We start from the raw sequence: 12,237 nt of genomic DNA, 5'->3' as shown, positions 1-12,237 counted from the left end.
TCAAAATCTGGGAAAATTAAGCCTGGTAGACACATAATAAATGATCGCTCTCACGACCCAGCATCTACATTCGCCACAGAGTTGCTTAGTGGTTAAATACACCAAAACACACCCGGGAAAACATTATAGCTAGACAGGCATTCGGAAGGATTGATATCTTTTTGACCTTGCGTGTGACCATGTTGTACTTTGAACAATGCCATTTAATTGGTAATATGCCTTAGCTTGCCCTCTAGATTTATTAACAATTGTAAAAATTATAGCTGTTTTCTCCTTTGCTTTGCAGCCAGAGAATTTATCTCGATGACCTCCTCTGGCAGTCAGTGCTACACAATGACCACATACAGCATACATAAAGATTTCTATTATCTTAATTTATATCCTCCTGTAATGACATTGAGTTTTCTAGCTGAATCTTTTGAAGTTCGCCCATCACTCATCATAACTTCATAGTTGAATGACATGAACACATTGTACCCTGCATGAATAAGGAGATGGCCCCCATTCTGGGACAACAAGCAACAAATGAAGGAGAGATTCAAGATCTTTTGAACAAGTTGCACAGGAAAACGGAGTGTATGTTTTCAAGACTTACCTGAGGTTTCAGAAGCAGAAGTGGCTTTTTGTGAAGAGGTTGTAGGAGACAAAGTCAATCCCTTAGTAGATGGAGCACCCACACTCTCATTTTGTGTTGCTTGCGTTCCACTCACTTGAGCAGCTGGAAATGAGACACACATTTGGGTAAGATACAGCAAGAGAAGTGCTGCCTTAGATCCCTGGCCATTCTGCAGAAAAATGCACTCTCCATCACAGATCTCAGGTCAGAAAGCACTATGCCTTCTCGTAACCCCTTGTCAAGCAGCAAGCAATCCCTATGGGGTTGTTACTACTGGCATAGCTGGGGCATCTTTAAAGCACGTCCTTCACATCCAACGCAGCCTGCGCCAGAAGACAGATGAGAGCACTGGCCAGGGAGCCCAAACTGACCAGGCAGTCTTGTGCCAATGGCGACATGAGCAGAAGATGGCTTACTGCCACCTCTCTCTTACCTTCATTAAAATAAATAAATAAATAAATAAATTAAAAAAACTTTAGCCGCAACAGTCACATAATGGAATATTCGGGAAAGTTTTAGGTATTGCAATTAAGTGTAGAGTTAATTACTTCATCCTGTGCTGTTAAGGTCTGGGAAATAATATAGCCACGAAAATTAGCATATGAAAAATTGAAGAGCCTTATTGCTGCTCTCGCAGAGTCAATAGAGGATCGAGGCCATCTGCGTCATGAGACTCGCAGTCCAGGGTGAGCCCAGCTGCAGGGCACCATCTGGCCAAGGAAGTGAAGGTGACAGTCGTGGTGCAGGAGAGTTCAAGCCATTTCAGCACAGCAGGTGATTTCTGTGTCCCTCCCCAGACCCCAGCGTAACAACAGGCAAGACAGTGCCTACCAAATAAACCACCGGGGTGCTCAAGATTAACCCTGCGCTGCCTTTCTGATACCAACCTGAGATGCAATTGGGCTGTAAGCCATTTCCAGTGCCTTGTCATATGGATGGCGCACAGCAGGACCAGAACTACTGCACGACTTGTGTTTTTTTTTTTTTCCCAAACAAGTACAGCACCACGCATACACAGCACGTGAGTCCTGGGGAATGCTTCATCACACGCCTGCTTCAGAAACTCTGATTACCTCTGGTTTGGCATCCCCAGAGAGTCCTTTACTCAGGGAAAATAAAACCAACACCCAAAGCTCCCTTTCCTAGTACCATACACCTTTAACTCATCCCTTCCCTTCCCCTTTTGTTTAGCAAGTGCAATAGCTTGGAGAGGCAGGCTTCAAAAATCAACGTGCTGAGGAAGAGTGAGCTGAAGCCACAGGAGTCTGGGGGTTCAATGCAAACATGGAAATTGGGGAGGGAAGGAAACTAATGAATTTCATGCAGAACAAGCTTAAATACCTAAAAGTTTTGCTGGGATTCTAGTGAGAAGAGGCATCATTTCTGTCAGCTCCCTTCAGAAACCTCAGCACTGTGCACCTTCAATACGTAAGTCTAATCAGCAGCAGACATCAGTGAAAAACACAACTTGTAAACCATTTTTGACCATGGTGTAAAGCAAAGATCTACCAGCGTGAATCGTTTCCACATTCTCATTGAAGAAGTGATGAAACTCTAGCAAGCTTTATCCACTTCTGGTTCTTATTGTGGTGGCTGCAGACTCAAGTTTTAAATGTGGAGTTTTAATCTGAAACCAATTTAAAACAACAACAACAACATAAAAAAACCAACCAGAACATAAAGAGCCTCCCTCCTTCTTTGACACATGGGCTTGTAAGAGCCACTGTCCTGTGGCTCCCTTATCGTAAGGGCAAGCCGGTAAAAGCTTGCACGGGAGGGTGAGAAGCAAGCCAGAATAGCAGTGACCCTTCCCGTGCAGGGAGGCTGGTACACAAACACGCTCTGCCAGCCATGCAAAGCTCATTGTGCACGTGGGAGAGCTGAGGGAGGCAGGCAGCCTCGTGGCCCCGCGGGGCTGCTTTCCCATGGGGACCAGGCGGGTGCTATCGGCGCTGGCAGCAGCCCAGCCCCGGGTGCTCCTCGCCTGCCTGGGAGCTGCCAGCACAGGCTGTTCCCGGGAGCAGGAGCTGGGAACGCCGCGTCAGGGCATTGAGGGGAGGGATGATGGCATTTGTGTCTTGTTTGGCTCATTCAGCTTGGGTGAAATTCCTCACGCGGCTCCTGGAACCACAGGGACGGATACGTCTGTGCCTAGGGCTCATCGTGGAGCTGGTTGCATTTATTCTGGCAGTCTGCAGAACAGGCTCCTGCTGCAGAAGGGCAAAAGCAGACAAGCCTCATGCCCGAAACACAGTACCAACTGTGTACTATCAGTACTGTGTGTATCATGAGCTGATCTCAATAGCTTCTGTGCCAAAAGCCTACGGGGACAGCAGCATCCATATCCAGCTGCCACACGCATACACACACAGCAGGGGCAGCACTGTATTGTGCCAGAAATCAGGAAAGCCCACAACTCACAGCCACACGAGGTTTGGTTTGCTCTTGAGAGGAGGAGAAAGTGCAGCCCTGGCTGTGGTGCCCATGCTCCAGAGGCAGGGGACGTGTCCCCACCGACAGGTCCCCGCAGCAACCCACTGCGCTCCGGCACAGCTGGCTGCAGCAAGGGAAAGCACTCACATCACCTCGTAGTGTGTTTGCTGCCAACAGCTGATGATGGATAAAAGGGTGAAGTAAAAATAAAATGGTAAAGATCGTAACATTGCTGTCCAGCAGCATGGCAGAGCTCCCCAGAGGTGACGCCGCTCTCCTCACGGGTGCTGTGATGAGATAAATGACGGTGCCTTAGTACACACTGGTCAAAGGGATAAGCAACGAGGGGGCTTATTCAAACAAGTTGGAGCTGCTCTGCAGAGCTGCTGCCTGAGCCTCAGCTACTGCCCTGCTTTTGTCCTCCCAGAGCCCTTCCTTTTCTTTAACCAACTGAAATTCAACGCGCATCCTCGCTTGATCTTAGCAGGATTTTCTACTTAACCTATATATAATCCACGAGCATTTCAGCATTTCCCAACAGCACTCTAAATCTTCCTTGCAGCAGGCTGCTGCCTAACAAGCTCTGGCATCATGTGATGCTTCCAACAAGCAGCAGATGTGCAGTGCAGAGAGTGCAGACATCTGCACGTGTGTAAAAGCATCACTCAGCCAGTCAGTGAACCCAGGGTACACCGACCACATTACAACCCTAGTGCAAGGACTTTGTTGGGTGTAAGGCTAAACCTTCCCCTAGAGCTCACATCTTGAACATAAACTCGCATGTAAGTCTCTGCCTGAAATCAGCAGCCTGAGAAACCGCTTGCATTAGTGACTGCATTGATGAAAGTGTTGAAAAATTGCAGAGCATGAATACCAAAGGAAACCTTTCCCTCCCTGACGATCACATCTCTGCAGCCAACTACACTACATGTTTTATAAATACAGAGCGCACCTGCAGCATGCAGCAGTGACCTGAGGACAACCAAGCAACACGTTGTTAGCTTATCCCTCCTCGTGAAGCTTCCCTCTCAATTACCAGCAGTTTGATATGAAAGAGAAAAAGTCTTTCTTCCATTCAGTCCTTTTCTGTCTTTTTAATGTTTCATATTTCATTGCACTGTGATGTATCATCCTCCAGGAGAGTGGCACGAGATAAATCAGAAACACAACAGCCAAAAACCCACTCTTACTTTGTAATTTAATAACTTGAGTGCTGACCTTGCCCAAGACACTTGCTCCACGGCCAGGGAAGGAAGAACACGATCCTGTGTTGCCTTTCATTTCATATTCTCTTTGATAGAGCCAGTGTCCCAGGACATGAAGTCCTGCATGCAGGTGTGACTTGATGTAGTGTGACACCAATTAAAATTCTTGGTTTGGGCCTGGACTGCACAAGTGAGGTCACTCTTTCGACTAAATGTGAGCTGTTGGATTTGACCCCTTCTACTAGAAAACTAAGGAGGCAAGTCTAATTGTTGGCTTCCTATATAATATACCGGGTAAGAGGGCACAGAAAGAAAGAGGGGAGATTGTATTTATGTCCTGCAGAGGAAAAAATACTGAAGACTTAAGAAAAAGAATAAAAGACAAACTCCTTTGCATGACTTCACTGTTTATGGAGCACTGGGGTATTTCTCTGAATCTGCAACGGAAGGTGACAGCCACAGAAATTGCAGCAGGAACAGGAAGCCCTGTCAAATCTCTGCTGTGAGGATGCGATCGTTTGCTGAAGCTTTTAGCCAGGATTGAAGTAGATAAAGTGATGGCCTGCATTATAGAACAACAGAGATGCTTGTTTTTCGTTAGAAAACAGGTGCAGTAAAAGGAAAATTTGAAATTTCATATAGGCACCATCAACTCCTGCCTCAGTTCTCTGAGGCCAACAAAAAAGGGGGGGAAAGCTGACTGCTAAATAATAATACAAAAAAAAAACCACCACAACAACAACAAAAAGGAGATAGCAGCCAAATTTTACATTCTACCCATTTTTAATAGCAAAATCTTGCTAAGACTTCTTTCCAGGGAGAGTAACTTCCCAGTCCTGCTGTGAGGAGATGCTGTTTTAATCAGTGTCTTTAATTTTCCTGTTTACTTAAGGGGAGTTAGAATCAAGTAGGGCTTGCTTTTAGGTCCATTAACCATTTTTGTTGCAAGCCTGTGGTTTTTTTTATTATTATTATTTTGGTTAAATGGGGAGTTTTCAAAACAATTCAATCCAAGCATCTAGAGACTGAAGGCTAGCTGCTGGAAAGAGAAGAGGAGAGGAACAGAGAAGAAGCATTGGTGCTCCAGACACGTGTATTTTCATGGTGGCTTATTCCACCCACAGGAAAACCTTTTCTTTCTTACACTACTCAGGGGAGGGTTGCAATTTGGCCTGCTTTGGGATTTTTTGGGGTTCAGAGCAGTGCGTGGGCCAGAGTGGCACCAGGAGGCAACCCCAGGAAGAGAAGCGAAGGTTTAATCAATTGTCACAGGCTTCAGTCTGCTCTAAACATCAGCTAGGAGAACATCACTGTATCACTGACTGCTGAGTTAAATACTTTCTGTAATTATTTTTAATTTTAGCTTGATTCAATTAAATATAAAAAATGGAGTATTTCAAAGCTCTGGTTCAGCAAAAGGCTTGAGGAAACATTTACAGTGTAGTTCACAGACAAAAAAGGGAGATTCAATTTCATTTTTTACTGAACTCCTTTTGTGTGTTATTATATTTGCTTAAATTATTCCAACTACTTGCTAGATGCAGAGGATTTCTTTCTTTTCTTTTTTTTTTCCCCTTCCCTAAAACCCTATCTGATGTACTGGCTCAACACACACATCATTCTAAAGATTTATGTAAAAGATTGATGCATGGTAATTAGTAACATCTCGCTGCTTTCAGTATGATGACTCATAATAATACAGAGCATACTTATTTGTAACGCTGAATACATATATATAAAATAAAAAACTAAAGGGCTGTTCTGATCACATAGAATCATTTATTTTTGATGAAATAACTTATTAAAAAAACAGAAGAAAAACTGCAAACCCTTCCAAGCATCTCTCTCCCAAGCACAGGGAGATTCAAATCTTGTGTAATAGTTTCAGACCATCTCCACTACAAATTAAAGGTATAATATTCTGCATGTAAGATTCTGGGGAAAGATTCATTAAGATATGTAATCCGCAGGCAGGATGAAGAGCTCTACCTCTCCAAAGATCCAAACCCATTACACAAGCTACTTGTTTGTGGTTTTTTTTTTTTTAAATAATCACTCCACACTGTTTTACAGAAATGTAGCATATGACGAATCAGAAATGGCTCTGTGAAACTATCACTTACTGCTTGTTGTGTTGTCATCCTCATTTCTTGCTGTAGGGACCACTTCTGCAGGCAGTTGCGTTGTTGTACCTTTTGTTGTTCTCTGTGTAGCTGTAGTTGGAGGAGGCGTGGAGCCTACTAAAGGAAGGACATTCAAAATAGTTCCTCAGTTTTTTACACACACACGTGCACAAACACACAAAACATACATCCTGCCTTGCCTGCAGTCTAGTTTTAAATACTGATTTTAAATTGAAGATCAACGGGGACAGGGCTCCCTTCTCTCTAATGAAAACCCCCCTGAACCTAAACCTGCAATAGCGCAGTTACGAGACCTGGCTTGGAGCTTCCTGGTCCCTGATGGCTCTCGAGGCTTCAAGAAAGTGACTACGTATAAATGAGTCCCCAGGCCAAGAGGCACTGCTGCTCAGTCCCTTGATTGACCTCTGGAACAGCCTCAGCAATTAGCACAAAGAAATTGTCACTCACCACCAGTTGTGACAGACACAGTCGTATCTTTGACTGTAGTGGTCGTTGACACTGAGGACTGCAGTGCTGTCACTCGTGAAGTGGACGTGGTCACAGCTTCCACCACTGCAAGAGAAGCATTTTTATTGATTCATTTTATCACATTTAAATTAGCATCGCATGCCTCTAGCTGCCAACTCCCACAAAGGCAGTCAATTTGCCCCTTTGGGGTCTGGCCCTCAGAGACCTTTCTTGCCCGTGAGTGTTTCGGGAGGGCTCAGAGCACACTTGGTTTGTATCAGAGGGAGGGTTTGGCCTGTGCCCACACAGTCAGCAGCGGTGCCCACCAGCCAACCCCTGTGGGAAGACACACAGAGGTGCCCTCACAGTGGGCTTCTGATGCTTTTCTCATAGGCATAATTAGCACTACTGCTTTCTCCTCTGTGGCAAAAAGCTGTAAGAGAAATTTCAGTGAAACATCTGAAGAGCTCATTCACTGAGAGGTGTCGGGCATTTATTAAGTGTTTTTAGAACAGGCATAAACATCAGGGTTTTAGAAACATGAAAGAACTACAGCACAATTTGAAAAGGACTAATTCATGTCATGAACATAACATTCACAATTCCTCTGGCTGCACCTTATTTGCTTCCATTACTAGCACTTTAAGTGTACTCATCTTTATTATATCAGTACTCTCAGCTCCAAAACAAATTATTTAGTATGTTTAGTTAGCAAGAAACATAGTCCCATTCCAAGTTTTCTTCCTCACGTGCATCACTTTAAATGCAGCAATCTTTGACAGTTGAACTTACAAAAGAGTTGGTATTTAGCCCACATGAACGCAATGTAGTCAGTAGTGAACTTTCATAACTACAGAGCTACAGAGAAAAGAGAATTTAACACGGTAGTTTAAGATGTTAAGCCAGGCTTCACCTTCTGAACCAGATTTTTCTCTGTTAATTCATAGCTTTAGGACTTTACGGTTGATCTAGTTAAAAAAAATCACGAGAGTCAGTCTTTTGAAACTGAGAGCACTGGTTCCACCTCCTCGCCCCATAACGTCAACCTCGACATTAATAGTTTCAAGAAGTTACCGATAACTTTTTCTGGAAGTGACAGCTTTATGCACATATATTATCTTTTGACCGAGGCCCAACACAGACACACTGTCTAGTTCTTTACTCTTAAAGTCCATGTCCTCTTAAGTCTACACCCATCAAATTGAATACTCCCTGGTACCATATCCCAAACTGATGCTATTTCCCAAATTATTCTGACAACTTTTTGAACTATGAATATTTAACTCATTTGCTAATGTCTGATCATGTTTTAACCACTCCCCAAGCATACAGACTCACAGAATTTAAGCCTTTTTTATCTGAAAAAAAAAAAATACAGCCTGCCCCAGTTAACCCCCTCCTCACTAAGATTCCTCAATCCTTTCTTCTTCTCAGACTTATGTAAGAGCCCCATGGAAATACACTGCTCTGCAATCACCGTAGAGGAAACAATCTGCCTGATTTGTCCCAGCAGTTGGAAAAGATGAAAGCTAGAGAGGCAATGGGACCTTCAGAACACCAGATAACAGAAAATTTGGACTCTTACCAGATTTTAATGTTGATACAACAGCATTGACGGTACTGTGTGGAATTTCAGCTTCTGAAAAAAACACAAAAAAAGAAACATTAGTTTTGTCATCATCTGGATCTATTTAGCATTACACAGGCATACAAGGCAGAGAGCAGCATGGGACTTCATTGAAAATCAAGTTCAGAAGCTTGTTAACAGAAACAACCCAGTCATACAACTCTGCTTGCAACCTGTACAAGTTGTATCCTCAGACTCTTAGCTTTGCCCTCACTGATCCAATGGAAAGCATCTACTATGGCCTCCCTCCTTGGGCCACAGGTTGCTTTTTTAACAAGTGTTAGCTTCTCTTAACACTGGTGTGGAGAATACCAGAGCAATTGAAGGTTTTTGATCTCCTCTTCTTCTTGAGTACCGCCATAGTTGCTCCGAGTCTTCAGGGTGGAGGGTTAACTAAAATAACTAGTTGCAGATGTGAGCACCCAGTCTCTTGTCCTAGGGCAGGAGAATTGCTGCTGTAAGCAATTAAATGTAGTTAGTGGTTCCCTGGCTAATGCAAACACTTCAGGAGGGGTCTTCAGCATGAAAGTGATCCCTGTATGTGAGGGTAAGAGGAGAATTCACTGAACATGGTTCAGGAAGCACCAGGTTGAGCAATGATTGATTTTCTACATTGCCCTCAGGGCAATGCTCCAGCTCCAGAGATTTTATTGCAATAAATGATGGCAGTTTGAAATATCCTAGGTCAAGTTAACAGATGAAAATCTCCGATATTATAAAACAGACAAAAATCATCATAACAAAAGCAAAACAATTTCTAGATCTCCTGGCTGTGCAGAAAAAAATATAACAGCATCAACTGCTACACGACAGATCGACTCAACTAGAGTTTTGGTTTCAGATAAGACTTTCAGTCTTATTTCTGGGGTGTCCATATCCTTCTACTAAAAAAAATAAAGCTAAGGGGGTGATGAAAGGAGTGAAAAAGCCTACAACGAGTCAAAAAGAGCTGCACTTCATAAGCATTGCACACCACTATGAGGCCTGGAAGGGCTACACGTGGGGAGGAAAAGCACAGCTCTGCAGCTGAGCGGAGAAGGAAGAGCGGCACAGACTTATCCCCCGGTGCTGTCAGGTTTGGAGCGTGACATTAGGAAGCCGTAACATCGCCACACTGAGTCAGGATGGCATGTCAGTGTTCTTGTGCAGCTCCACTCACGGTAATATCTGCTGGTGCTCCCTGTTTTTTGGCTGCGGGGCAGAACAGTCAGCTTCGTTCCATTTGCTCAGTGCGCTGCGCCACAGTTAACATTTCACGAGCTCCATCCAAGGCCTGTCAGAGTCACAGATCTAACACGGGGAAAAAAATTACAGAATGCACTCGCTAGCTCTGCAGGCACATTTTAAGGTCAAGGCAGATGAGCCCCTGCGTTTTCACTTCAAGCAGCATATGGTGCCATCAGCCCTTTCGGCACCTACGTGCTTCTGGTGGGTCTCAGCTGGGATGTTGTCTCTTCCCAGTGAGCCTCCTCTCGTGGGTGTCTCTTCTAGGCATGCTGCTGCCTTCATGATGTCGCATCGCACCACATGCTGGCCCAGTTTGGTCAGGGCACATCTTTGTCCCTTCGTGGGCTTCATCTCCGAAAGGGTGCCCTACCCACCTCCGCTCCAGCCTCGTTACCTCCAGCAGTCTCAGCACAAAACTCCTACCCCTTCTCACCAAAAGCCACATTAAATTTTGTCACCGTGCCACCAAAGGGGTCCAGCACAATGGAGTCACACACGGCTACCAAGACCTTGCCCATCAGTCCCCTGTAGGACTGCCCCAGCTCTGCTCTCCCGTGCACACGAATGCAGTCAGGCTGGGCTAAGCCCCTCGCACAGGGCATCTAAAACACTCTTCTTTCCTGCTGTTTAGGTACCCAGCCAGAATAACAGTTCATAACCCACAACTGAAATACTTTGAAGACAAATCTTACCCAAACAGACCTAAAAGCAGCCTTGCTTGGGGAGCCTCCCTAAACATTGAACATTTTTCCATCTCTCCATTCTCATAAGATCTGGTGACAAAGCTCGTGTAATTCCCCGTGCCACAAGGCCACAGCACTAAGACAGAATGTTTTTTCAACAGTGCCTACATTTCATATGGTTTGTTATAACATCTCCCAGCAACTACAATGTCCGTAACACCAGCTAAATGCACTGGTTGCCCAATTAGCTCGTTCCCTAAGTCGACAAAACTTTGTAGAGAGCCCATTGTAACACTTTCATTATTCATCCTTTAAAGGTGTTCCAGTTAATAACCATGTTGATGGGCTGGGATTTCCTCAAAACTAAAAAAAATAAAAATGAGAAATTAAGTCAGTTTTGTTATGAATCACCAGTTGCTGATTTTATCACAGTCTAGAGATAAACTAAGATAAATTGGATTAGCAGAGTAGAATAAAGTGGAGTTTTATGAATTAATTGTTGCCTTAAAGTGTACTTAATTATCCATCATTTTAAGAACAAGTTGAAAGCAGCATGCAAAAATGCTTAAAACTAGCCAAGATTTTGGGAGAATTGGTTGATTAAAAGCACCGATACAGCTGGTGGCTTATTATGCTCTTATTTGCAATGTTAAGTTGTGACTAAAGAGGGATGGGGGGGGATAGAAGAAGGAGATTAAAAGAGATCGAGAACAAAACTCTGACCTACTATAAGCTGTTGCCAGATGAAAAAAAGAGAAGAGAGAGAAAGATTTGTTTTTTCTGTTCATGTCAGATTGACTGCTGTATAAGATGAAGGACAACCAACCAAAGCTACAACTGCACTGTTTTGGGCAAATTTAGATGCAGTGATTCCTTTGATATGGAGAAAGCCACTCTGCTGTGGGAGTAACCAAAATGTACTTGGCAGCAGTTCCTTCACGCAACCCTCTCCTATTTGCCATCCTCCCTGGCAGCGAGCTCGGCCAAAAGAGCGTGGGTGACCTGTGATGTAGCATCCCTGCACCTGGAGAACACGCGTGGAGCTGGGAGGTGCTAAGGCACGACATTGGGCTGAATAAAGGAGGGTGGTGGTAGCGCTGCCAGGTGGGAGAGCCACAAAGAAAAGGAAAAACATGTCTAAAAGTAGATAGAGTGAGAAGTCAGAAGGGCAAGAAAGATAACAGGATGGGAAGAAGATGAGAGGTCTAGGCAGGAAGGTCCAGAGACAGTGAGACAATAAGGGTAGCAGGGCAAGATATGAATGAATGAAGAAGAGCTGATAAGCATTTGACCCCTGACCATGAGGCCAAAATGAGAAAAGACAAAATGTAAGTTATTTTTCTTTTCCTTTCAGGTTCACAGGATGTGCCTTTATTGTCTTCTCTGGCTTGGATTTAAATGGTTCATTTGTTCTAAAATTAAAACAATAGTAAATTCAATTGTATCTGGTCTTTAGGCATGATTTTAGAACGATCCACGTAAAACACTAAATGAACTTTCTTTAAAAATTCCACTGGAATCCCTGAGTTCAGCCAGAACTGACCGACAGCCACAGTTGTCCTAAAACTGCAAGTTTTTGATGTAGGCTTCGATCTCCAAGGTCTGAGCCTGGAGCTCTCATCATCTCTTCCCTCTCTCTGTCTCATTATTTTAAACTTTACACTGGGAAGACTAAGATAAGAGGGTTTTGACCTTGTGTTAATTAGGTGCCTGCTACTGCTATAATCAAGACAGAAAAAAAAAAGGCAGAAAGGACTGCATGATATTACATCAGCAGTTCTGTTTATGTGTTACAGACTCGCACAAAGCACTAAGTGAGTTTAAAACACCACATACAACAGCTAATACAGAAGTG

The 12,237-nt window shown here is 44.0% G+C and overlaps 1 protein-coding gene across 4 annotated transcripts in view; it reads right to left on the bottom strand.

Moving 5' to 3' along the window:
* EMCN (endomucin) overlaps positions 1 to 12,237 on the bottom strand; it is a 50,715-nt gene that overhangs the window by 25,226 nt on the left and 13,252 nt on the right. For 3 of the 4 annotated variants that reach the window (XM_083835568.1, XM_083835565.1, XM_083835567.1), the window contains exons 2-5: positions 8,431 to 8,484; positions 6,846 to 6,950; positions 6,378 to 6,494; positions 596 to 718 (exon numbers count right to left, since the gene is read on the bottom strand). In XM_083835568.1, coding sequence (XP_083691694.1) covers positions 596 to 718; positions 6,378 to 6,494; positions 6,846 to 6,950; positions 8,431 to 8,484 — 399 coding nt within the window. The remainder of the gene's footprint in view (positions 1 to 595; positions 719 to 6,377; positions 6,495 to 6,845; positions 6,951 to 8,430; positions 8,485 to 12,237) is intronic. The other variant, XM_083835566.1, reaches the window with a different exon arrangement.

Source organism: Anser anser, assembly GCF_964211835.1.
Source record: "Anser anser genome assembly, chromosome: 4".
NCBI lineage: Eukaryota > Metazoa > Chordata > Aves > Anseriformes > Anatidae > Anser > Anser anser.
Note: the sequence above shows the minus strand (reverse complement) of the source record. Positions and strands in the feature narration are given on the sequence as shown.